General features: G+C 41.1%; 1 protein-coding gene across 1 annotated transcript in view; it reads left to right on the top strand.

The window, feature by feature from the left end:
• khdrbs2 (KH domain containing, RNA binding, signal transduction associated 2) overlaps positions 1 to 27637 on the top strand; it is a 67828-nt gene that overhangs the window by 3936 nt on the left and 36255 nt on the right. The window contains exons 2-3 of the mRNA XM_034608959.1: positions 2364 to 2888; positions 16412 to 16539. Of these exons, the coding sequence (XP_034464850.1) occupies positions 2798 to 2888; positions 16412 to 16539 (219 nt within the window). The 5' untranslated portion in view covers positions 2364 to 2797. The remainder of the gene's footprint in view (positions 1 to 2363; positions 2889 to 16411; positions 16540 to 27637) is intronic.

Genomic DNA, 27637 nt, shown 5'->3' with positions numbered 1-27637 from the left:
ATTTTCTACAATTAGATATTAAATAATTAAATTTCTGTTCTTACAGACTTTGAGATTATACAGTTTGTCTCATTGCTATTGAAATGTAAAGATAAGTAGATCATCTTTAAAAGAAGAATATGAGATTTCACAGACAAATGTACTGTCTCCTCACTGTTCTATGACGAGATTATTCATTTTTAAAATAACTAATTCGACCAACTCTATTTATGTGTCTATTTAAAGGGGAAAAGAAGCTAACATCAGTGTGTGTGGTCCCACCACAGTCTTTGTTATTCTGATCAGAGCAGTCACAATCATCTCTAAAGGTCAAGTAGAGCCGGAGTTTGGTCATCCACCAGCTTCCTCTGCTCACAAACTAATTTGTGAGTAAGTACAGCAGCCAGCATCCTGCGCTGCAGATGACTTTGAGATTCAGATCAATATCCCGGCTGAAGGGGACAAGAGAGGCATTGATACGAGATGCACACATTCGTGCTTACATCGCTGACACCTCCAGCGCTGCACCGTGACGAGAGAATAAAGAATCACAATGATAAAAGTTCTTTAAAGTGGTGTCATGTCTTTTCCTCTTCACAAGCAGAAACAAGCTCTCCTTTGCTCTTTGAGTCACACTTCAATAGAGGAAATGAAGATTGTTATGCTGGGATTGCAGCTTTGCTCTTTTACAAGCTCACAAATATAAACTACAAAAAAACATCTTCTCTTGAGTTTCCTGAAATTGTTTTTATCCACACCATCGCATATTTATTTTAATCAACTCTATTTTACATTATTGTACATCCCTTTGGTTTTAAATGTGCTATATACATAAACTTGACTTGACGTATTGCATCAAAGGGCATTGTATAGGTACAGTATGTCTCATTTAAAACCATGACTGTGAATATCTTTTTTTTAATTCAGATATAAACAGAATGGCTGCATATTAGGATGTGATTACAACTAAATTAAAAAACAGTGTCAGAAAAACAAAACAAACTTGTTATTGTCAAATACTGAGACATTAGCGAAAGTCAAACAGGAAACAATAAACAAAAGCATTGATATATTGCTGGACCGGTATAGTTTTTGCAGAGCTTTTCGGAAAGATGCCAAACAGTGATTAAACCATAACAAGACATAAACTTTCTTTCTGACTTGATTAATAAAGACGTTGGAGTAGATCGAGGCTGTGAGGACAGACTGATAGGAGCCCAGTTGAACAAACATATTAGTCAATGCTGTTTATTCGATTATGCGATGAAAAAAAACTGCCTGTTCACCACATCAGGAGAAATCTGAGTCGTGCAGGTGGTGTCCGGCACCATGGGCAGCGACACAGAGGTCATAACTGTGTTTTCCTCCCTGAGGCGAAACAGCCACTGGTCACACAGAGCATTTGTTCAGTGTGACAAAAAAAAACCAACAAGCTGCTCTGTGGGGAACTCTGGAAACTAATAGAAACTCAGTCAAGAAAGTAATTGGATCAGATATGTTTCCCGTTGATAAGGTATTATCTCTCGGTAGTATGGCATCACTGATTCAGCCATAATTGATCTTTGCCATATCAAAGTCAGTCATAATTTAACCTGAGATGATAGCATTTAGAAATCCCCGGACTCAAAATATAGTATATGTTATAATATCCTCTCATAAGGACTCGTTGGGTGGCCTGTACTCAAAGCCGGCCCTCTCCTTTAGCCAAATAAGCGGCTGCCTTCTGCCCCAATGCCACCAGGGGCCCCTCTAAAGTGACTGTAGCTATTCTAATGCTTGCCACAGACAGTCTTGTACTATAGGGCGACAAGCGAGGATCATAACGTTTGCTTGATCCAAAACTGGCAACAAAGACGTTCGCACATGATGCAGCCTGTGTCCAACACGCAACAACTTAGAGGTTGGACGTTGAAAATGCCTAAAAGAACATATCCACAGGTCGTTACGAAAAAGAAACGTAATGTTTACCTGATGAAGAACTGTTTAGCAAACACTATATGTTTATAATAAGGCACTTGAAAAGTTGTTAATTGTTTAATTCTTTCTCTACATTGTACTGTCCCCTAGGACAGATGTATAAAAAAAAGCTGGTCTATCTGCTGTGAGGCAGGGCCCCCCAGAAACGTAGGGCCCCAAAAATGTACAGGACCGGCTCTGCTGGTTCTGAATAATGGTTGAACTAAAATGTCTGAAGACACACAGCGTTTGCAGTGTTGTTTCTCAGTTTCACTCTTCTTTAAGGGAGTATTTTCAGCATAAAACTTTTAAACAAAGCGAATGAATCTATTGTTGAAGTGAGATTATTGCAGGGACCACGGGTGAGCCCCGACTAAATGCAAACCTCAACTTTTTTTTCTTCTTCTTTTTCATTCATTCCCTCACAGCACAATTATTCTGCGCCCAGCGGGGACCGTCTTTGTTTTCCCGGCGGCGCCACGGTGCCAGAGTGTGGCCAATAATGTGTCTGGGGGGCGGGGAGGCGGAGCGGCAGCGGCGCGGTGTGCAGACCCACTGAGGGCGGCGGGGTGCTGAGGAGAGGACGGAGCGGCAGCAGCAGCAGCAGCAGCAGCAGCAGCAGCAGAGATGGACTCACACCTCTGAAGCACAACTCACCCTCCAGCCAGGCATCACGGACTAGTTGTCTTTTCCGTCTTGATATTTCTTTTTTGGTTTTGCGCTTGGTGCCCCGGTGGAGTGGAGCCGCCAACAACGCAGGAGCGGGGGGAAGGTTTTCAGTTGCATTCCGACGCCCGTCCAGTCCAGTCCCGCACAGTCTCTCTCACCTGCACGGCCGGTGAGGAGCTCCGCTGGCACAGCCATGACTTCAAATAAGTGCTTACCTGAACTGGTGGCGGAGAAAAACACCCTGGACCCCTCTTTTGTGCACGCGCTGCGCCTGCTTGCAGAAGGTAAGTCAGGTGTTTTCTAAAATCTGTGGCATTCACCATCTCTGCAACTGAAAACACCCTTGCATTTGTATTTTTTTTTGGGGGGGGGTGTCCAGTGACCTGATGTGATATTATATTCAACACATTACCCCTGACTCTCAATGCTGTGACAGTGGATTCCCTGTGGCTGTGCGTCTTGATTTGGGCACTGCCCTTTGGCTCCTTGTGCACAACTTTTTTTTTAAATGTTTTCCAAAGGTGGAGGAATGCAATGAGCACAGAAAGTAAAGTGTAGAGTCATCACCTTTTATTCTAACCCTCCAAGGTCAAGCACCAGCACAAAACAGCCCCAAAAATAATAACTCGAGAGTGTCCACAGAGCAGATCTCTATACAGCTGGAGAGCTGAAAATATAGTGATGGGCCAATCACCTCCATTACCTGGATGTTTGGCTCATTTTAAAGGCTGTTGTACAGTGTAACAGTGTTTGAATCTTCACCATAGACTTATTTCATATCAAATTGTGTGTTATAATCATTTCTTTATCAGACTAAAACAAGCTGCACAAACTTGACATCCTCCTTAAGTTTTCTTGCAAGAAAAGACATTAACCACACTAAGCAAATATCAGTATAAGTCTGATATTTCTAAGAACTCCACCTGTACATAAATATTTTAGATTGTTCAGTTCATGGGTCGACGTCTTTGTCTGCTCACATTTTTGTGAAAGTAAAAGCATTGCAGTATTGTTTGCTAATCAAGCCATCATATTCTGTTTTCTTCAATCAATAAATGAATCAGTCAATCAATCGAATGTTAGACAAGAGTTGCTACCAAAAATGAACTACCAAATAATACCATAAATACGCAGAAACCTCAGAGAGAGTCTCAAGTGAGGTCTCCCTCTACCAGGATGATCAGAAGTGCAGAAGATGTCACATGTTGCAGAGCACATCAACAAAATTACAATATTTACAACATTCATGAGAAAAGTGCATAGCAGGAAAGAAACCCACTGTTTCTGTGACAGACAGACTGTATCGTGCACGCTGAAATCGAATCGCCTGTATCATCGATTCTAAATAGAATCGATGATTCCTGAAAACTGCTTCATAAACATTTGAGGTGACTGTAGTGTAGCATGACTCATCTTCTCTCAACACCAACGCTGTCATCAAGGTCACAGGAGGGACTCGGAGGTGCCGCTGAGACAGATGTTCGACCGTCTCCCCTCTGACTTCATGTCACACCTTTTCCAGCAGGGCCGTATAATCAAGTTCAGCCTGCAGCATGTAAAGTACCTTCTGCACGCCGCAGGTGCATCCGTAGTTTCATTCACATATCGAGACTGTGTCACTTTTGATAGGCGAGAAAACTTATCACGGCAGAGCAAACACAAGGACTCGGCTCAGGCTCGAAGCAGAATTTGTAATCAGAGTCAGATTTATTGGCACAAGTGCGTTCGTGCACACGGGGGAATTTGGTTCCTGCAGTTGGTGAGTCTCCTACAATGTGCAAAACAAAGTACCTCCTATTTACAGACAATATAAAAGCAAGGTACGGATCATATAAAAGAAAAACTATATGCTGTGTATCAAGTGCAAGTATGTGGTAGTGCAAACAAGAGCTGTGTGCATCATGTAACAAGTGTATCTATGGTGTAGTAGATGATACTGGTCAGCTGTTGATGAGCGTGATGGGGAAAGACACTCCTCTTGTGTCTGGTAGTTCTGGTGAACACGGTTCTGTGGCGCCTGCAGGAATCTGTAACGCCTCTCTCACCAGTTTTCCTTGTTCCTGGAGAGTACAAACCCCGGGGGGTGGGCAGAGGGGGGCGGAACCAATGATTCCCCCCCCCCTGCTGTTCGCAGCAGTCTGGCTCCTATCCTGTTCTGTGGCTGCTCCCAACCAGGCCGTGATGGATGTGCCCAGCACGCGTTCACTGACTGCAGCGTATAGAACTTGCTCAACAGCTCCCGTGGCAGACAATACTTCCTCAGTTGCAGCAGAAAGAACATCCTCTGCAGTGCACTTTAGTTGATGGAGGGGATGCCGGTTGGTTTCCCGCCTCAGGTTTTGGGGAAAATGGTAGTTCCCAGAAGCTCGGGGGTTGAAACAGTACGGTTGGATGTTGCGAGGGGGAGCAGTGTCTCCAAGAGTCTGCTGTCATTTCCACTTGTTTGACTGCACCTGAGCACCAGAACTATAACTTTCTGCCGATACGCAGACTTGTCACCATCTGGTATAAGTCCGATGGGCAGAAGTGTGGTCTGCAAACTTTAGAAGTTTGACAGCTGGGTCTTTGGAGGTGCAGTCTTTGCTGTATAGTTAGAAGAGCAGGTGGGAGACGACACAACAGCGAAACAATACGATACGTGATACACGGCAGACAATAACGATAATATTACAGTACAGCGATTCTCCGATAATCGATATGTTGCAAGACAACCATATAACAATACATCATGGTATCTGTTTAACTGAAGATAATTACAAAATTCTCCCTAAAGATGTAAAGTGCAGGATTTTTGTGTTTATTCCCTGCAATTTATTGTCGGTTTCACATACATAAACTGAGATTGTGACATGAATAAAAAAGTGCATAAAAGTAAAAAACTAAAAGGGTAAATATCGATATTTGGTGCCAGCATCAATAATCGTACCTCATGAGTCGGGATGAGGATGAGAAGCTTGAAGGAGGAGGTGGTCTCCTGTAGTTTGTGACGTCTTACAGGGTCCTTGGCCGGAGTCTGGAGCAGGTGCAGTGTTGTAACGTTTCCTTTTCTCCGTTGTAAATGTACATGTGCTCCCTCAAGGTAGGCAGGAGTGCAATCCTAAAAATAACTAGTAAAGGTTTGAGTGATGTGCTGTGGAATGAATATTTTGACTCTGCTTACATGAGAAAAACTACAGTAAATCAAGCTAAACACGTGGCACTATATTCCTGTAGGAACACGTACTGCAGTGTATCAGGTGTGAAATGAATGTCAACATTTACTGTCGTCCACATTCGTTCCGTATTACTCTGTGATGTTAAGATTCCTAACACACATCTGTTCGGACGTGTTCGTGGAGAGAGGTGTAGAGTCCAACTCCATGTCGGATTCATACGCTGTGATTGGACAGCGCTCTGGTGCCTCGGCTCCTTGAGCTCCCCTGTTGAAATGTGCCGGTGAGACACGTGACAGCGGCGCTCTCGTCGCTAACTGTGATGCAGATGGGATCATCTGTCACACAGTGCACTTTGCCAGCTTTACTCAAGGCTGAGTCCCACAGCCAGAACACAAAGGAAAATCAATGTCTTTATTGCATCTGTACAGTGAACGGGAATTAGCATGTTTATATGGTATTATATAGATATTGATTTCATTCAGGTGAATCCGTTTTTTCCACTAACAGATACACATATACTCAATACAGTGCAGTTTTCAATTCTTCAAGTAAGTACAACACTATAAACACAAAAACAACACGCTGTAATACATTTCTAAGGAACAGAGAGCATTTCAATGAGATGAATCCTGTTTGCGAGGTCAACAAAGAAAAGTGTATTCATCATTCACAATAGTGAACAATTACTCTGTATAAACTGTCAGCTCGGTCAGACTCTGACAATGTTCAGCACCATCAGCTGTGGGCAGCATCTGAAATAATCGTCATAATTCCAACCACTTTCACACAGTTTCTATCATCTCATGTCAGTCTGCGCTCATGTTTTATACAGATTCATCAGTGGACGGCAAGATAAACTGCACCCACAGATTTATAGATCCACAGCTATTTGTCACTGAACAGCGGAGCATGAAATCCTGAATTATTCACGTCACGCACGTTTACCAGCGTGACATGGATTTACCACGGCCTCAGTTAACGGCTCCGTATTTATGGAATGAATTTGTTATTTGTTTAAGTTAGTGTTGCCTTTAAATTTGTTGTTCTTTCTTCGAGCGGAGTAAAGCTCTTCCAGTGGGTGGGTGAGGATGATCATCTCTCGGATCGGAGTGTGGGCTTCTGGTTTGCCTCGACAGTGAAAAACAGTGAAATAATGTTTTTAAACACTTTCCCCTCAAGACCATTCTTTAAAGTCACTTAAACTCACGTATAACGGCTCATTTCAGCGTATAAGTGGGCAATGATTACTCGGATTGACACATAAAGGTCAATGTTTCCATGTGTTGAGCTTTAATCTGCGGCCGACTAAAGAGCCGCACCGTTGTTTTTAAAGTGGGTTCAAGTTAGAGACAAGAAAGGGAAGCCTTTAATAGATCCCAGCGGTTTTCCTTGAAACACTTGCCTGCATGCCACGTAGCTGAGTCCTGCCATGAAAACCAATGGGATTCCTAATAAGCAAAGCACAAAGCCGAGCAGACAGGCACACTGTGCACTGAGATGTCTGATGGACGGGTAGAGGGATATTGGTTGATGGGGAAAAACAAAGGCAAGTGTGTGCAGCTGCATGTTTCCACTTTTAGATTAAAGGTGACATTTCTGCACATCACTTTCTTCTTTTTTTTTTTTACAATGACAAGATCTATTTTATATTGTTGCTAAGCATTACTAATCTCAAATGCCCTCACAAGTGCTGCCAGGCGAAGCGGCAGTACAAACAAATCTTCATGAGATCTGAAGGACGCAGGCTTCTCAGAAATAAAGATGAGCATGTACTGTTTATGGAGGAGGCCCATGACTCACGTAAAGTAAGAACATAAGAGAGAAGAACATAAGAAACCCCATCACATCTGTCGAGTTCACCTGTGTTCCCACTTTCAATGAGGTTGTCAGTTTAATGTCTTTAAGCGTCAGTGGGTATAAGATATTTGAACTGCAGCTTAGAAACTGCCTTTTGATGTGAAACACAGCAGTGTGCGAGCGCAACGCCTCCTTTAATCCTTTATCATATCTGGGTTTTATCTGGTTTGCATTTAGCCTTTCTCCAAACTGTCAGAGCTCAAATTCTCTCTTCAGCACGCCGCTGCACTTTGCTGTCGTTCTCTCAACGACTCTTACGCAAAAAGAGGACATTTTCTTAAAAAAATAGATGAAATATCAAGTAGTTAATCACAGTATAAATCGGTTTCTGTTCGAGTAGATGGTAAATGCTCTGTATTTATGTGGCACTATTCTATACTTGACGACCACTCGAAGCACTTCACGGTACAGTTCTGCGATTCTCCCATTCACACACACATTCATACAGTGCATCTGTGGGCAACACTTTCTCTATCACACATCTCTCGCACACGCGGAATCTGGGAGACTGGGATCGAACCACTGACCCTCTGGTTAGTGGTTAACCCGCTCCAACCCCAGAGTCGCAGCCGCCCAGTCGATTAGTAAGGGCTAAAGCCCAAGTCATGCTTCTGTGTGGAAGCTACACCAAAACGCTAGTGGCGGTAGAGTTTCTATGCCGGTGTCTGTTTACTTCAGAACAATGGCGAGTGTTTCTAAGGTCGTGTTGGAGTTGCAGCTGATAGAAGTTGAAGAGAAATTCCTTTTTCTCAAAGCAACTGCAACCAAGAAAAGAAAGACATCGTCCGTGTTTGTTCCTTCACCTCAATTAAAAAATGGCGGTGAGTCTGCTTGAAATGCAATGCTACCAAGCGGACCAATCACAGCTCTTGTGGTCAGCGTTGCCTCGAAGCGTGGTTACATTTTTGGGGATCCATCTATCCGTCCATCCGTCCATCCATCCATCCATCTATCCCTCCATCCGTCCATCCATCCGTCCACCCATCCATCCACCCATCCATCCATCCATCCATCTGTCCACCCATCCCTCCATCCATCCATCTATCCGTCCACCCATCCATGCGTCCATCTGTCCTCTCTCCTTTTATACTTTTATTAAAACTAATCAGAGGTTGCAGGACCCCTCTTAGCTTTAGTCAACTAATAACGTACAGTGCAGTAATTACAAAACTGAGAGTAAGCTGTACTGACTGTTAAATTGATGTATCATAGTCTGTAGGTAAAGTATAGAGTCAACAAATACTCGTATAACTTGAACAGACATGTCTTACATTCTTATAATTGATTGGGATGATGCCCCACCACAGAGAGCAGTTCTGTCTGGGAACTCTAATTGATTTTCACTTAATCTCTCTCCCTCTCTTGTTTATAAATTGTTAGTCACATTTTCAGCGAGCCCATTATGAGAGGATCCAGCGGTGACTCGGCTCGCAGCAGCAGATACGCCGCCGCACCCCGTGTGGGGTGACCTATCAAAAGGACAAAAAAGAAAAAATTACATTGCATTTCAGGAAAGTGAGACATTGCATTCCATTTTCGCCGTTTAGCCGACACTCTTATCGAAAGTGACTTACAATGAGTGCACGGGTTGAATAAGATTAAATTCCAAGGTCATGAGCGTTTTCAAGCAACAGAAATGAGTGGATGAGCCAAAGCCGCAGCACTCGGAAGATAGATATTACAGATCAGATTATGTTTCTGTGCCTCTTGAATGCTCACATTTAACTGGAAAGTTGTAAATACAAAAATAAGGGACAGAGAGCAATATATATATTTTGCTGTCCATCCTTTATTTATTTATTTGCAACTTTTACATATAATACAATGAAACTGATACATACACAAATAATAGTGTCTTTTGCACATGTTATCTAGGAGATAAAGACCATGTTGTCAACCACAGATAAATGTGAGGCATACTTTCTGTCCTGCCTGGCCTTTATGTTGTGTATAATCTGTTTATTTTATTCAAAATATGTAATTTGTATGAATAGTAATTACTCTTTCACTTTGCGTTGCATATTCAGCGGAGAATTTGGGGACGGCATTATAATTAGATTTAAGATTTAATACGTTATCGCTGTGTCAAGGGCTGAATGCAATTTGCCTCAGTGCGGCTCTGTTAAAAACACATCAACAGCACGGGGCCGAGCAGCGGCGCACATTTCAAACCCTTTGCATATGAATTCATCAGTCCAGAGTGAAAAAGGCCAAATCTAATTACACGTCTTGTCGTCCATCCACCCCCTCACCAGGTCCACTCTGCCACTCGGAGCACCATTACTACAATTTGCTGTGTTTGGTGGTAACACGCATTTAGTTATAGGAGACTAATTCAGACGGTGTCAACAAATGACTTCTGAATAACACTGGAAATCACGATGCATGTTTTGGTTTTCGTGTGTCATTTCACACCAGGCCGTCTCTCTACTGACGAAACCTGTTGTCAAAAAAAGTTTTTTACATTTATATAACTTGTTTATCTTTGTTTATGTTCTTCATTTTTTTCCCCATATGCATGATTTTAATTCATAATGAACACCAGTGGTATCAGACTGTTTCCACTTACCTCGAGTGAATCCTGCTAGAAGTCCTCCACAGGTCCATTTCTGCAGCCCTACACCCGCCCGCACCCACAGAGCTCCATACTGGACCCGACTCGTTATCCCCTATTATCTCCAAGTCAAATCTGGACCCGCCCAAACATGTTAGCATATAACCAGCCCCCTGTGATTAAATGCTCCATACACTGCTCCTCACATGGCCTCCTTGTCCTCCTCTTATGATGGTTGAGTTGTGTTCTTGGAAAATGTTTTGTCAATTGTCGCAGCACTAATGCATCACCTGCCAAACTAGTGGCTGTCAACAGCTGATATTTTTTTCACAAACAGTAAAAACCACTGAGGACGTATTCACCAGTGGCTCTTTCTGTGTGACCCATTTTGTACTAGTTAGTTCACTGTCAGTAGTGACGGTTAGTTAGGCGGTAGTGAAGGGGTCAAAGGTGGTGTCGTAGGCTTTCACAATAAAACAAATCCTTGGCTGACTAGGCTTCATATACGCTGATTAAGATGTAATCATTTCAATGTCTAATTTCTCAAAAAACACATTTTAATTCCCAGAACCTGTGAAGTTAAACAAATATATTTTTACCTGTTACATAACTTCTTTGCAGGATAGCCATCCAGAGCAGGACAGATAGGTAGATATGACAATATCCAGACCTAGCCCTTACCCCAAACCCATTCATATTGCATATGAGTCCATTAAATAGTTTTCTCTTTTTAAATTCTACATCCCGACCCCTGTCCACTTTCCCTGACTCTAACCGCAGGGGTCTCTACGTAACAGAGGGTCAATCATAAATCTGTGTCTGCGTCTACTCAACACCTGTCGGTGTTTGAATGTCTTGTCCCCTAACCGTACCAACCAAAATGCTTTTGTGCAGCGTTAAATGACATGCAGGAAAATCTGACATGACAGAAAGTTGTGTGCTATTTAAACAGTAATAATTCATTTTTGATTGAATTGTGAAGTCATTATTGTAGATGTACTTTTCAGCACGTAGAAGCAATCAGGGAATAATTTAGCTGTTTACAGGCCCATGGTGGCAGCTGTCAAAAGCCTTTGTTTTTCCGGCCTCTTACTGCAGTTGGTATATCAGTTTTTTTAATTAAACATATAGAATGAGAATCACTCAATACCAGTATTGACTTGTTCAACTCTTTATAAATCTAATTATTTTTGCATGAGTATTTTAACCTCATTCAACAATACATTGCCTCAGCTACCAGGATCTTTACCCAGCAGAAGTGGAGAGTTTACATGTGTATTTTCTACTATTCTGCAGCTTTTCCCTGTGCTGCTCATCAATCAATCAGCAGGTTATTCAAGGTTTTCAGTGTTTCAGCCAGCTTTGCAAAATATAAGGTGAGAGTGGAAAGCGGAGGCTGCTTACTGTGTGTTATTTGTCTACACGGAGCGCACGTCAGATTCTAGGACATCCTGAGTTGCCACTGTTGTTGGGTGTGATGAGGTTCGTCTTCATGTTCTGTTTTGTCTCATCAAATCCCATTTTGGCTTGACAGTGCAGGGGGGGCAGAGATTAATCAAACCTATGTAGGAAGATATTCATTTAGATTTGTATTCATTATGGTGAATCGTTTCATCATAGTTTAGCCGTATAAAAGAAACGTGTGTGTTTTTCTACACTCCATTGACCCATCATAAAAAAGACACGTCCCTCCACAGCAGAGGAAGAGACAAGCACATGCACTTTTAAGGCAGCTTCTATTCAGTATTAGAACAGACTGCCTGCTTTAGACTGTATGGCAAATAAAGCCTTAAATCCAATAAAGCTACAATGTGAAGATAAACAGCTGAGTAGTAAACATATAATCTCAAATAATGCACCTCCCATCCCCCCCCCCTGTTTGTGTGTTTGAACTGCATACATTCTTCTTTATACTGAAACAAGCTCAAATATTGTAAGGTATGAATTACCTCTGCCAAGGAGGTTGTGTTTTCATCAGATTTAGTTTGTTTGTTAGCAGGATTATGAAAAAACTACGGGACGGAACTTGGTGGGAGGAAGTGTCAGGGTCTGGGAAGAACTCATACATTTTTGGGGCAGGTCTGTATCGGGGGTATTCAGGATTTTCCTTTTTTCACTTTCTTTCATTTTCCAACATTTTCCTTTACTTGTCAGGGAGAGAATTATGTGTGAATCATGAGAAAAAATCCAGTGTTATCAAGGGGGTTGGTAGGCAGAGATGAGTGCGTTTCTGGTCTGGATCCAAATTGAAATCTGGATCTAGTAGATTGAAATGTGGTCTCATAGGGGCGTTGGCTTTTTCAGCTGCTGCACGGTAAGAAACAGGGGCAGAAACGTGTGTGTGGCTGAGTAAACTGAATCAAAAATGCCACCGAATATAATCTGTGAATTCCCAATAGAAACTAGAATCTAATTTACTGTAATTATGAATAATTTTTGTACATTGATTTTTAAAGGTGGGTTTGGTAAGTTGTTTTTGAAACACTTTTTATCTTATTTGTTGAAATCCAAATCACGTCCCGACAGCCATCAATAAATACAGTTGCTGGTGTCTGCAGCCCTGGCAGGACTGTAATAAGCACGACCTAATGAAACGATCGGCTGGCGTACCTGTCTGTCACTAACCGACCTGCCTGTCTGCGTGCTCCCTGCCTCTGCTCTCACTGCATATGACTGGAGTCTTCAGTCAGGGAGACATGCACCACTGAAGCAGAGACGATAGAAGAAGTTGGCAAGCAAAAAGCTGTCTTCTAGCAGTGGTCAGTGCTCATTCATGTGATATTAGGGGCTGGGATGTATCGGTTGCATATTGTATTTCATATGCATATTAAGTTTCCAGGATAAATGGACTGAAGACTTTTCCTCAGTCTGTGTTGCTGCAAACTGACCAAAGCAGATGTATTTAACTTTAATCCGTGGCAAACCGGCTGAGCACATTTTCTCTTTTTCAACAAAACCTCGTCTCTGAACTCGTGCATTTGCACGTTCATTTGGAAGCTGCCCAGTTAAACCAGAGTTTTTTTTTTTTCATTCTTGGTTACTGAGTAGCTCTGCTGAAGCAGTTTGGACGGCGCAACAGAGGGGATCAAGAGCACAAGAATAGTCACTCATTCAGTTTCCCCGCTGACACTTTTTTTCATCCTGTGTGAGGGCTGAAACCAGGAACCTTCAAAGCACATCCTCGCGTCTCTGATCTTCAGGCTCCCGCCACTTCCTACCACATATTTGACAACGATGATACCAGTGTGAACGTTTCTCCGGATTTATACACTGTAAGCTCATTTTCCACCGTTTCTCTCCCTTCCCATCTTTTACTCTCTCGCATGCCTCCTCACACAATCTCCGAGTTCACAGGCAGGCTGCACTTTAGAATAAAGGTGTTTCTCATTATGCACTGTTACAGAGTACAATAATCGTCACAGGCTATAAAAACAGCATTACTTCATTCAAATGATGTGAACATTGTGCCCATTTGAAAGTTAAATACTCACTTTCATAATGAAAATTCATCCCAAAACAAATTTTCTTTCATATGCAGAGGTCCTTGATCAAACCTGGAAGTGGGACTGAGCACAGAAAGCACATGAGCTTCATTTGATGGTGTGAGTTTTACAAATCAAAATGAGTGAATGTTTGCGTCTGCGCATTTGCATTAAGTATTGTGGCAGAGCAGCTAACTCTCAAATGATCAAAACTTTAACAAGAGTCTACAGGAACAAGTCCTGGAAAGTATAAAAGACTGTGTGGCTTGTCTATACCCTCCACAGTCACACATGTTGTATAGGCACTTTTTGATGTGATGCCATTATTCACAGGATGACATCATTTCAGGCAACGCTACAATTAAGGTTGGGTTTAGGCCCATTATCAAATCGCTTAGGGAAACATGTGGCTTTGTCATGAGGATTACGATGATAACCACTTGGCTAAGGTTAGGGAAAGATTGTTAAAAAGAAACCAACGTTGACTGTCTTTACACTGTGTTGAAGTCAATCCGTCCACCCAGGTCTCTTCTGTGTATGGACTTTGTGGTTATATATTGTTTCACCATACTTCCATCTCCATCATGTGTAACCTGTGGTGTCTAGCATTGTGTGGATTGAGATGTGCGCGATATTCATTGGCCTGACCATGAACATCTGTGGAAGCGATCTCCATTTATTATGACAGAAAGTGCGAAATCGCAAAATCCACTGATCAATTGGGGACATTTATCACAAATCCCAAAACAGAAATGTGTAAGCATACTACACAATTACTTTCATGTAATAACTTAATAATTTGTGCAAACACAATTTGACATACCTCTAGTATAAAGTCCCATAAAAGTGAATGCAGAAACTTTGTCTTGAACATTCCACATATTGACTATGGAGGCCAAGACAATTTACACAATTACAAACATATGTAAATAGACTGTGTTACACATATTGTATAATTGGTAATGTTACATTTGTTCCCAACAGAGACGAAGAATAATTTCTCAAAAATATCATTAGTTACTTTGTCACTTGAACTTGTATATTTTTAACTAGTCCCTATGCAGCTCCCCATGTACTGTATATAAAGAAGAGCTAGTTCAAAATGTACATGTGCTTGCACACCACAGGTTGTGTTTGATGTATGTCCTCAGGCAAAACACATAATATTAAAAGGCATATTCTGTAAGCTCTTGTTATCCTGGGACATCTGCCTCATGTAAAGTGTCACATAAGGAATAAGGAAGTGTGAATCAGCAGCGTTGATGTGAGAAAAAGGTCGGATGCTTGGATTTCAATCTGTCAACCTGCATAAATGATTTGATAAAGAATCCAGACAGCAGTCCTGAGAGGTAATGAGCAAAAACCTTTCCTTCAGCAAACATCTCTGTTAAGGCTGTCCCTTCTGGCAATGACTCTTAGTAACCTGAAAAGGCATTTTCAGTTTCATTCATTTGTACTCTTCCATTTTGAATGACCTCTCTCTGATTTTTGACAGTTTAGCAGCAGAGACAGCATCTTCCAATTTAAATGATCTTCCTCGGACAATCAGTCACAATCAGAGAGACTGTGTCACGCTGGAAGAAATCACTGCATTTCATGGATTTTGTGCATTTCACGCAACTCCTGGTGTAAAACTGACACCACTGGCCATTCTCTCCAACTATTATCCACACAAACGGATAATTTGTCAGGCTGTGAGACAGTTGACACAGATTATATATTGCATTCCGACTCTAATCAGGATGTATTACAGTCTATAATCAACTCTCTTCCTTAGTGAACATTTTAGCCTTTTATCTGCCCGAGCTGGAGCTGTTTGTTAACGTCACAGCTTTGTGTGCCGGCTGTCGGCAGCTCCGATAAGGGCGCAGTGCTCCAGCCTCAGTGAACCCTTGAGTTTCAATACAGCAGCTCAGGTGTGTTCGCTGACTTGTTCTGGGTCTTGTTCAGGAACATCGTTTATTGTCCCGCAAGTGTGTTGCAGACCTAAAATTGTAATTCTGTTGAGTAGAAGTCAGCGATCAAGGAGGAAACCACAGAGGTTTTCATTTCTAGAGGATAATGTCTTGTGAGTGTTGAGTTCAGGGTGTTCGTGTGGAGCCGAACCAGACAGTCAATATCCACCTCTCATCTCCTTCCTGTTTGCAATCAGGCCGTGGAGACACAAGAGGACCATTGGGCCAATTTGCACAAGATTTGCACATCCTGTAAAGTGCTGCAGCTTGATTGGAACCAATGATCTGCAAATATGATCTTAATATGAGAGTTCATCTTTTACGCCAAACGACTCTGATATCAAACGTATTGTATATTTAATCTGACAGCTGTTTAAGTCCTTCGCTGTGCGGGGATGAGGGAACGCTCGCAGCTCAAAAGAGCTCAGTTTGCAGTGAAGTGAGGCACAGTAAGCTGACTGCGACTTTTGCCTCTGTTGTTATTTTGACTGGATCATGAGATTACAGGGTTTGATGTAAAGGACGTAGCGGTAGTCAGTGGGATAATCTCATATCATTAAGTTTGCAATGTGAGCATATTTACAACTGAGACACAATAATAATCAGCTAAAATTATTCACTGTGTGTAATGCAATGCATAGTTTAATTCCCGCCGATGCGCCCCAAGCCGAACATTACACTGTGTGGTTGTCATGCTGCAGTAAACTCCAGAGCCGAGTTGCACATGTGGACTGATGCTGTGTTTTTCAGTTACATAACAAAACTAATTATCTTCTTATCTGTTATTTTATTTTGTGTTTGCAGAGATTGAAAAGTATGAAGGCGACGATTTGAGAAAAGATGGCGACATAAAGAAATACCTAGATATCATCAGCAATAAAAATATCAAGCTCTCCGAAAGAGTTCTCATTCCAGTGCAACAGTATCCAAAGGTAAGAGACACAACCACAACAATGTCTTATCCCACAAAACACACGGTGGCATTTTAGGGTCCTATGCTTTATTATCTGTGGGAGGAAACTGAAAAGTAATGGAAATTTGCAGTATTTTCAAAATTGAAAACTTTTTTGTCCTCCCTGTGCCTTTTAGTCTTTTATAAAATCTTATGAGTGAAATTAGGAGTTAATAAACAAGAAATTTAGACAGCCCGCAATGGTGATCTCACAAACCTAAGACACCAATCCTGTCATCTTGTGGGTGGAGCTCAGTAGCTGGACAAGGCTCCTCCAGTGCAAGTGGTGGAGAGCAGGGGCGGGGCCACATTAGCATTTTCATAGATCCCAGTCAGAAAATGAGCAATTTAGGCCATTTAAAGGTCACAAGGGGAATTTTTCACTGTAAACATTTTGAATATGTCATTTTTAGGAAACAAAGAAGGTTTTTAGGGGTTTGTAATAAGATGTTGGAGTGGGACTTTCAGGTTTCTAATCTGAGGTTTTGGTGCAGTGCCCCTCCTAAAAATGTCTGTTTGGAATGGGCTGGTTGCTTTGCCTTGGCCATGCTGGTTGCAGCTTTCCTTCTGAAACTGCAAAGTGACCTGCAGTAATGAAGCCGCCACAAAATACCTTTTAACTAGTAACTAACTAGTCAGTGAGTGGTGCCTCTTTGTCTGGACACTAGACACCTGCTGCACCCATCGCATAAATACTTTGGGCAACGACAATCCCGAAAGAAAGTTATCGGGCCGAGTCCGCTTATTTCCGGTTAATTAACAAAAAACTAAGTTTTTACAGCCCTAAAGCAGCGAAGAGTAGATTGAAGAACAAGCACCATAAATCACTGTGTGACACAGTACACGGTATTCTGATTTATGCAATATCACGACTGACAAATGAAATGTGGCCTAATGAGGCTTCTCCATTGGGCGTCTGAGCAACAACACACAGCTGCTGGTGTTGAACCTGAAGGCTTTACTGCCACTGTAATCAAAGGAGGCCGCTTCACTGACTCTGCGTTCACACCGTCATGCAACAAGCAGCTAAGAATGATGGCGGCAGTTTAACAACGCAGATCGCAACAAAACATTTTTTGATGTAGTTTATTGATTATATGTCCTGTCTACAAATACATCATATACTGCATACAGTGTGTTACAGTAGGTAGAAGAAACAGATCAATGTTCCAGGTCATTAGCAAGACCATTACATTCACCTATACAGTGATCAGTTTTGTTTCTTGTTAATATTTTTAAAGTATTTATGGTCTTTACTTTAAAATATGATATATATATAAAGTTGTTTGTTTTTTTACAGTAAACTCTTTAAAAATCTTGTCTGACCAAACCGTTTCTGTGGATCAGTTAACTGAACCTTGTCATGTCTCAACTGCTTTTCATTGCATGCTCGTGAAAATAAGGATATAAGATGATATGGTATACTTGGCATCCGAGAATTGCTATAGACTATTAATTTTAAGGTCCCATAAAATGAAAACTGCCCAGTGTTATGTTTCACCATCTATGACAAAAAACGTTTTTAATGTTTATATCAAAATCTCACTTGTTTTTCTTCCTTTAAAGGTAGGGTTGGTCATTTGTATCTGAAACCCTTTTTTAATCTTATTTGTTGAAATCCTTCTCACGTCCAGACAGCCATCAATAAATAAACTGGTGTCTGTGGCCATCACAGGACTTTAACAAACATGACTAATCATTTCATTTGAACAGAACAAAATGATTGGCTGGCGTACCTGTCTGTCACTAAACAACCTGCCTGCCTCCACACACCCTGCCCGTGCTTTCACTGCGCATGACTGGACTGCAGTGACAGCTGAAACAGAGACGATGTTAGAGAGCAAGTCACGAAAAAAGTCTTCTTCCAGTAGCCAGTGTGTGTTTATGTGTTTTGGGGCGTAGCTTTGACGAGAGGGCCGATGGGAGGGGGTGGGATGTAATGTATCGGTTGCATTTTTCAAAGCTCTTGCTATCTTTTCTAGGATTAACAACCTTAGCTTTAAATTATTTTGCTGGAGTACATTGTTTTGGGGGAAGCAAACTCAAATCTGATCATTGGTTTTGGTGGGACCTGGCCAGTGCCTCCCATCATATAAAACTTGCACCTTCTACTTTAGACCAACACTTGGTGTGTACTTCACTGTCTGTGTGCAACAATCTAGCTATTGTCATCATCGCTCTGCTCCTCTCGTCTTCATCACTCTGCTCCTCTAGTGGCTCCACTCTCTGCTTCCACACACTCTCAGACACATTTTGTATCCAAGTGCCGATTTGAAATGTTTCACGTCTGGTCTGGTCACGAGCTCTGCCCCGACATTTCACAGCTATTTCTTGGAACCGTACTGCACAGCTGATGCAGCTGCCTCAATACAGAAACACCTAACAGTCACGGGATGTTTGTTGCTGATTTTCCTCATGAATTTGATTTTTTCTTCTCTTTTATTGAAGTTGTTGGACACTGGCCTTGGCGGTGGTCTGCGTTTTCAAAGTGGCCTTCTAGTTTCAGATGCTTGCTGATTCTGTGCAGCAATACTCTTACTGTAGCTTTGCCTCAGGAGCACAGCCGGTGTACTTTTGTCCAGTGAGCCCCTCTGGACACTCCACAGAAATCAATTTGCTGTTTCCTCCTTAGGAAAAGTGTTGAGAAAGTAATTAAACAGTGTCCAGGAAGTCCTCACTCTATTAAATTGATTTCAGATCTATAAAAAATGCCAATGGAGTCCGTTTCTTGTGAACAGACGATTCACAATGACTTTCATTCAGGGGAATTTGCTGTCCATCCATTACAGCAATTTTCATTGAAGTACCTCTGAAACACTTCATTTTCTCATTATATCCAGAAGAATATATATATGTACATTATATGTGCTGTAATGTCAAAAACTGAATAATTGAATGGGGATATTTGGATCTCGAACACAAAGTAACCTATTCATTTTGTAGAGATCATTATTGTTTGGCTGCAGAAATATTTTTTTTAGGTGTTTGAAGTGTTCAAAAATAATTATAAATTGGCACCTACTTCAGATCCGTTGTTCTTTGGTGATTGAGCTCACACGTGGCCAGCGGGCGCCGAGCCACCACTTAACTCAGGGTGATTTCGGGATAAAGTTGTTTAAATTTTCATGAAATTAATTGGAATCATTATTCTCATCATTCTCGAACACGTTTTTAGAATTTTGTACAGGAGGTCAGACAGTTTAGATTTTGTGCATTCATTTTCATTTCATGAACCTTTTTTGAGACCTTGAAGAAACTTTGCAAACATGTTCAAATAAGTAAGGATTCTAATTTAATATCACTTTTCAAATTTTTTCGAGGGGTTCTTGAAACATTGCATCAGAAACTTGATAGTTGATATCAGGAAGACGTGTATAATATTTTGATCCACAAAAATACCCTATACCTCACCCTTACCCACACAAGACGTGGGCCATTTTGAATCAAATTTATAGTTTGTAGTGCTTTTTACCTCTTTATTTTGTACAGACATTGTACTTAAACAGACTCGGGTGGAGTCAATGAGGTCAATGCAATCTAAAGTCCTTTCTGGTACTAAATTGCAAAGCTTTTTAATATCCGTTGAATTGCTTTTCTGTAGCAGCACAGAACATTTTAGAATTTTGCCATGAAACATGAAGTTGTAACATTGTCCAGTCTGCCCAAAACGTCACAGGCTGAAAGGAGTCGAGGCCTGAGGACATCTATATACCGTTTAGTATTTATACATTAATCTTATAATTGCATTTGGTGTCCGGGGTGTGATTCTCCTGATTAGATGAAAACCAGTGAAGCTTAACCCTGAGAACCACTGAGATTGATGAATGAGGTATGAGAAAATGTATCATAAAGCAACACATACTTATGGTTATAAACAGGTTCAGTACACGGGCTGAATGTCCTGGTTCTGTGTAATGAGCACAATAGTTCCAGCTCTGCCAAGTCAGCAGAGCAGTGCAGTCTGGAAGGAGCAGTTGTCCAACAACAGCTTCTGTGACCTAAATGCACAGTCAGCACCCTGCAAGACTGCAGTGTCACTATCTTAAACATCTTGGTAACACTGCACTTTCAGTTAATGGTGATTAGCTACATGAAGAGGCTATTAGCTCAACAGCACGCCCTGCAATGAGGATGAGAACAACAAAAACGTCACGCAGAGATCGGAAAGATCGCCGCACAAAGTAACAGACTTTCATACCAAAAGGTTTTCAAGACTGAAGTAGACATGTTGTGTGTTACACAAAAATGATCTAGTATTTACAAAGACAATACATAAGACACAGATTTACATTTTCATCTATGTGTAACAAGTATACATAGTTTTATCAACTGGTAGTTGGTAACTTAAATTGTGCAGAAGACCTTCATACATACAAGGGACATTCATTGTTCTATATTCTAAAATGACATCATGATATTATGGTATTATGATATATTTTTGTTGGTTAGAGATTGTAAGCAAACCCCATGGCGGAAAGCATGAAAGCAAATAAAGAAAATTATATAAAAACGAAATTAGTATTTATTTATTGGGATATTTGTAATAATGCTGTGTAAGAATACATATATACATTATAACACTTGCCATAACTATTTGCAATACCTGCACGACAGATAAGACAACACCGATTAATTGTAACATTAATATCGCACTAACTCCAGTGAAAAATGTTTGTACAATGTGGCTACACAGATATGAATCCCCGCCTGTTTTCACCGATCAATATATTTGATTTTTTCACTCCGACAACATCTGGCCCCGCAGAGAGGCACAAACTAATCAATTTGACCTCTCTTCACTTTACAACCCCACTTTGTGTCACAGCCGTTTTCCACCGGTGTCGAGTCGACTCTTCAATAACGTCCAGCCTTACTTAGTGTCACTGGTGGTGGAGCACAGGATAAAGTATCACGCATCTGCCCCCTCACGTTTCTGCGGTGTGACAGTGCTCAGTCGAGCTTACACCTGTAATTAAATGCTAAGTAATTACGTGAATACGCGGGAGAACCGCTCCGCATGGCTGTGGATTCCATGATATGACACACGGAAGACTAATGTCACCTAACTGTCGATCAATCAATCTTTACGGTACATTTACACATACTAAAGTGTTTTAAATGACACTGATGACAGAGCTGTGGTATTGTGCATGGCGGCTGAACCAACACACCTCAGTGCTTCTGCTACGCCAAGATAAATGTCTGCTGGGCCTGTTTAGTCCTGTTATTGGATCATATAGTTTCAGGCACATTCATAGGCTCTGTCATTGTTCAGATCCCATTAGACAGGGCCGCTGCCGGACATTTGGTCGCTCTAAGTATAGTTGCTTTGTGGTGCCCTCCACCCTACATACAAATGTTAAGAAGTGCAATTATATCTTTATCTTTTAATCATAGGCATTTATTTTCATTGGCAATGTTATGAATAATAGATCCGGCTCTATACAATAACAGAGTATTTAACACTGTAGAGCTGTATCGTGTAAACCTGCACTGCTGGTTGATGGTTGTTGGTCATGGCTGGATACTGGTTGTGTGTGTGTGATCGTGGTGGTTGATGGCCAGTGCCTTCTTTGATGTCCTGGATTTACCCACACATGAATTTTAGCATTAACGATGCATTAATTCAGAAATATAAGGGAAACGAATTAGAATATAAAGTGCAGAGATAAATAAGCTTTCCAGACACTCATGGTTATGGAATTAAACTGGGCATTAAAGAGAAAATATTCATTAAATGTTTAAAAGCAAAATATAAAAAAGTATGAGTATAACTGCATTAATCAAACAATTATGTATGGTTCTTATTATTGTATTATTATTCAAGCCTGATATTTACATTCATGCAGGAAGCATGATTCATAGGCTACAACCTTAAATTCCTTTATGTAAGAATTGTACTTATATCGAAAACTTAGAAAGTTACTTTCTTTCCACCACTGTAATTATGTATGTATACTTAAAAGAAGCCTAACTGCTTAATTTATATGAAACTGGACAGAAAAATGTGCAAGACACATGAATTTGTCTTTGTAAATGTGCAGCTGCTGCACCACAGACCTATTTGAATAAAACCTGGAAGGATGATGCATCTTGTTTCCGACTGGCCCCCGGCTCTATGCATCATTCACAGGGGGGCACTTGTGTGTTTTGTGCACTACTTCCTGTAAAATCCACTTCGGATTTGTTGTCATTTTGCAGCCTGTCAAGATAAAGGAATCCGGCCCTGAAGTGTTCCTCTGGTGACCTCACCATCACTTTCTGTCTTTAATCTCCCCTGAAAGAGAAATGAAACCTTGAGAACGTGGGTCGATCTCGGTCAACGGGAGAAGAAGAGGTACATCTGTACATGTCCTGTTTTGACGCGTAAACAAATGACACTCTCGCAGCGCATACACGGAGATCACTATTTACTAAAGCGAAAAAATATGATGTTGAGATAATCAGAATGGCCATTTTCATTACCGCTTAACTAGAATTTATCCTCTGCTCCTTAATGAGACAGCTTGATTAGCATCTCATAACCTTGGGGCATGAAATGGATTTTTCAATGGCCGATACCATCTACGAGTTGGAGTCCAGTTCTGGGTCAATTCTGCATAAAAAAATAGGATTTCTGCTGTTTTAATTAGAAATTGAATTTGTTTTTTAAAAAATCAAATAACTAAATATGTATATTTCTGCACCTGTCACTTTAAAAAAAAGAAGCTATTTTACCTCTGTCGGGTATTTGCCTGAATATCTATTCTGCAGGTACATCCACAGACCACAACACATTACAATGTATTTTGTCCTTGTGGGGTGCCAGAATGTTGGAGCTTATCAGTCTTGGGTTATTGTAACCTTTAAGTAGTGCAACAGCTGTGCTCTGCCCGTGGAGAAATTCCATTTTTGTCTGTCCAGAGATGTCAGAGGCCCAAAGAAAAGCCTCTCATGTGGAAAGGTGTTTTGCTTAGATAAGTGGCGAATACAGTGGAGGGAGCGCAGAGTGTGAATTAAAATGAAGCACTTGTGTGATAGCATCGTAGCTGTACTTTGGGATCCCACTAAGTCAGTGTTTGTGTGATGGCTCTGTCTGCCACAATGCTGCTCAGGAGATATAATAAAGATAAAATACCTCTCTGTGATAAAAAAAACAATAACCCTCCAGAATACACGGCGTCGTAGCTCTGCGTGAGATTCAAACAGGGTTTTCAGTACATTGAGTCGCTCTAATGGGACAAAATCAAGTCAAATGTCAACACACAGCATAGATTCAATAGATTGTTCGGTGCGCTGTTGATTGACACTATTGTCGTGAATTTAAGAGCATAAAAGAGAGCAACTCATTTCTGCTGGAGAAAAGCAAATTGTAAGTGAAAGAGCGACAAGAAGTTTTAAAAAAAACACTTTTCCTTAACTTTGGTTAGTTCTTTGTCAAAACAACACAGTGCAATAATCGCTTAACGAGGCTGGAGATTATTGTGGGTCGAGCAACACACATTTCCTGGTGGAACACTTACAAAGTGAAACACAATTTCTGAAGCGCAGTGTGAGAAGCTGTGAAAGTGGGCCCCAGTGACTTTAAATTACTGATCTTAAGAAGATGTTATTTGAGTTTATGCCATAAAAATGAATGCAGGCTTATATAGTGGTTAAATACGAGTTAAGGTAAGTTTAACCTTAACTTAAACCCTGGATATGCCCCTTGTGCAGCCTTTAAATGTGACCCAAACATGTCCAGGAGTTTATTTTTTCATGTACAGTATTAGATGTGTTACTCTTTACAATTTTAAATAATAGACTTTCCATGAATTATAAACACAAAATGAATTACTGTATGTCAGCCACATTGCTCATGTCAGTGTTTTACAATAAAAATGGATGTAATTACTATCTGTGCATAACTACCAAAACAGTACAGCTTGAAGATATGTATTGAATATGTGCTCATTATAGAATGGCTATATTGTGAAGGTTTGAGACAATGTAAAAGCCTCTTTTTGTTCCATTTTCTAATAGGATTTGCAAAAAACCGAAGAGATTCAATGCTAAAAAAAACAACACGTATTCATCACTTGTCATTTAAAGGCCATCGATTGTTAGAGACTCACAAGAAGAGAGCTCAGATTGTATGGATTGATTTTCCTCTGCTCTGACAGGAGAGTTATAAAGCTGCTGCTCAGACAGTAAACACAGCCTGTCGAGGTTTGCAAGTCACTTGTTAGAGTTTGGTTAGTGTGTGTGTGTGTGTGTTTGTAAAGATATCTTTGTTAGGCCCATTTAAACCTACGACCTACAGACATTTTGGGAAAGTGAGGACATTTTGGCCGGCCCTCACTTTCTGACCTACTTTTAATGGGCTGTTTCAGGGTAAAGACTTGGTTTTAGGGTTAGGGATAAAATTAGGTTTAGGTTAGGGTTGGGTAAGGATTAAGGCTGATTCGTGCTTCTGCGTCGGAGCCAGCCCATAGGTACGTAGCCTACACACGGGGCAGAGCAGTCATAGTTGTGCGAAGGTGTGTGTGAGTCGCATCGCAATTACACCGCCGGTTGAGTTTCTGGTGTTGAGTGTTCTACAGTTTCAGGTCTGCTTATTTACAAATTCTCTGGCATCTCTGTTTCCTTCAGACCAATGGAGAGTGTTACTAATCGGATCATGTTGGAATTGGAGCTGATAGATGTTGAAGAGCAATTACTGTTTCAACTCGATTTAAATATGGCGCTGAGTCTGCCGAAGATGCGATACTACCAAGCGGACCAATCACAGCTCTTGTGGTCAGCGTCGCCTTGGTGCGGCATTACACTTTTGGCGAGGTGCACTTCAGGGTACAGTGTGGGGCATTGCTTAGGGTACACATCTACATATAGGCTAGGGCGTTGCTTCGAGGCAGACACATGAATTAGGCTTTAGGGTTAGGCATTTAGTTTTGATGGTTAAGGTTAGGGTAAGGGGCTAGGGAGTGCATTATGCTAACCAGTGTCCTCACTAAGCCAGACCTACAAACACGTGTGTGTGTGTATGTGAGTGTGTGTGGGCCATCTGGGCGACATGTTGACATGTTTACATATTAATGTGTATTGTGTCATCTCTGTTAGCACATCCTGTTCCTGTTTGTCATGATAAAGACACAAAGATCTAGGTCATTTAGTCACCAAATGCAAATTGACTCACATTTTATGTTTTGGATATTATCTTATTTCATTATGCTCCTCTCTGAATATTTTAACACATATATGGTGCGTCCCAATCCAGAAATTACTGCTTGCATATATCTGATGTTTTCTTGATTTTTTTTTTTACATTTTTAAATTCATACCTTAATATTAGATAGCAGTGATTTACATGAACACTGACACACAGCCTCTCTTTAAACTCTCAGTTGATTTGGTTTCCTTTCTGAAAAGCTCGGCAAATCTCCACCGCTTGTCAGACAAGAACCAAACAACCACTCATCCGCTTTCTTTAACGTCTGCCGAGTCCATAGGACACACTCCTCTGACAGACTCTCAGCCCAGTCATCCCTAGTTGTCATCAAAGTATAAACCTCTACCTGAGGCTTTAATCCTCCTATCAGACAGGACCTGGACTTTCCCAATAGCACAGCTCGCTAACCTGGCAGTAAGTGCCTCAGGACATGTGCAAATCTCGACTGGCCTCAGTGCACTCCCTTAAAGGTCGGCCACCGTGCACATTTTACATACTGAGAGGTAGAAACATAGAGAATCATTCCGAGTTTGCCTCAGTTTTTATTTACGTGAGTTTTTTTGCCCTTGTCTCGTCTAAGGACTGTTTATGTCCCAATCAGTGCGAGTCTAGCATCAAACTTAGTTCATTTACTGAAGAGCTGTCTCTGGCAGTGGAAAGCCACATGCACTTCTACTTCTATCACTTCTTTGCTTTAAGTGAAGCTAATATGTTAATCCTCGAGCACAGCCATTGCTTTCTGATAGCGAGTCACTGTTGTTGTTAATACCTGGCATAAACATGCATCTTGGATGGTCAGAAGAGGACAGATCTCCAAATGTGAATGCAGCGAAGACACATGGAGGATGCATTGAGATTTGATCGCGAATGTGGTCTGGGCCCGGGGGTTTCCAAACTTTCTCTGCCTAAGGCACAGTGCAGCGCAGGGCAGGACAGGCCAGGCCAGAATCTCAACACCTGTATTCTTATTCATGCAAAACCCATGTTATCATCCATTCTTACCCATGTTTCTCTCTTCTTTTTTTTTTGCTCTCCTTCACACTGGCTGTCAATCAAGGTCTTTGATGTGTCACTCAGCCAACGGCGGGTTCTGAAGGTTTTATTAAATGATTTTTTAGGGTAAAGAATTTACCTCTGTATTGAAAAGTTTCTGTATAAAAAATAACTGATATGATTAATTAAAAAGTAATTCAAAATGTTTTGTATCAGGGCTCCAGATTAACTCTTGGTTTGGTTGTACTGGTGTGCCTAACCTTTTCATTAAGGTGCTCCAGCACATAATTTAGGTGCACTCAAAATGTTTCACTATGCCTTTAGGCACTGCAGTAATACACCTATTATACCTTTTCTTGACAGTACACATATGCATTGGTCATTTCTTCACTAGGGCTGGGTTCGATTCCATTTGATTTGTTCGAACATCGATCTAGTTAAGGATATTTCAGTGTACAATATTTTTGCCGGGATATGAAAGAAATTCTTAGAGAATGAAAGCTGTAAACTGTGCAAGGAAACATCGAACTTGATGCCTTCTAAAAGTATTGAGGTAGGCCCTTCACAATAATCAATGTTGTGCGTGTGTGCGTGTGTGTGTGTGTGTGTGTGTGTGTGTGTGTGTGTGTGTGTGTGTGTGTGTGTGTGTGTGTGTGTGTGTGTGTGTGTGTGTGTCCGCTCATCACATTTTCAATGTGTTTAAAGACGTGTCTCATAAACTCTGGAGCGAATCAATCAAACACAAAGTAAACGTCAGTACTGTTCAGGTCCTAATTACTTGTGATGAATGTCAGTGTTTAAAATAGATAATAAATACTTTTGAAATAAATAATTTCTCGATTTTTCCTCCTTTTCATTCAGGCATGGTAAGTGGGTTGCTCCCCCCCAATTTAAAACA

The sequence above is a fragment of the Hippoglossus hippoglossus genome, chromosome 15 (genome assembly GCF_009819705.1).
Source record: "Hippoglossus hippoglossus isolate fHipHip1 chromosome 15, fHipHip1.pri, whole genome shotgun sequence".
NCBI classification, from domain to species: Eukaryota; Metazoa; Chordata; class Actinopteri; order Pleuronectiformes; family Pleuronectidae; genus Hippoglossus; species Hippoglossus hippoglossus.
Note: the sequence above shows the minus strand (reverse complement) of the source record. Positions and strands in the feature narration are given on the sequence as shown.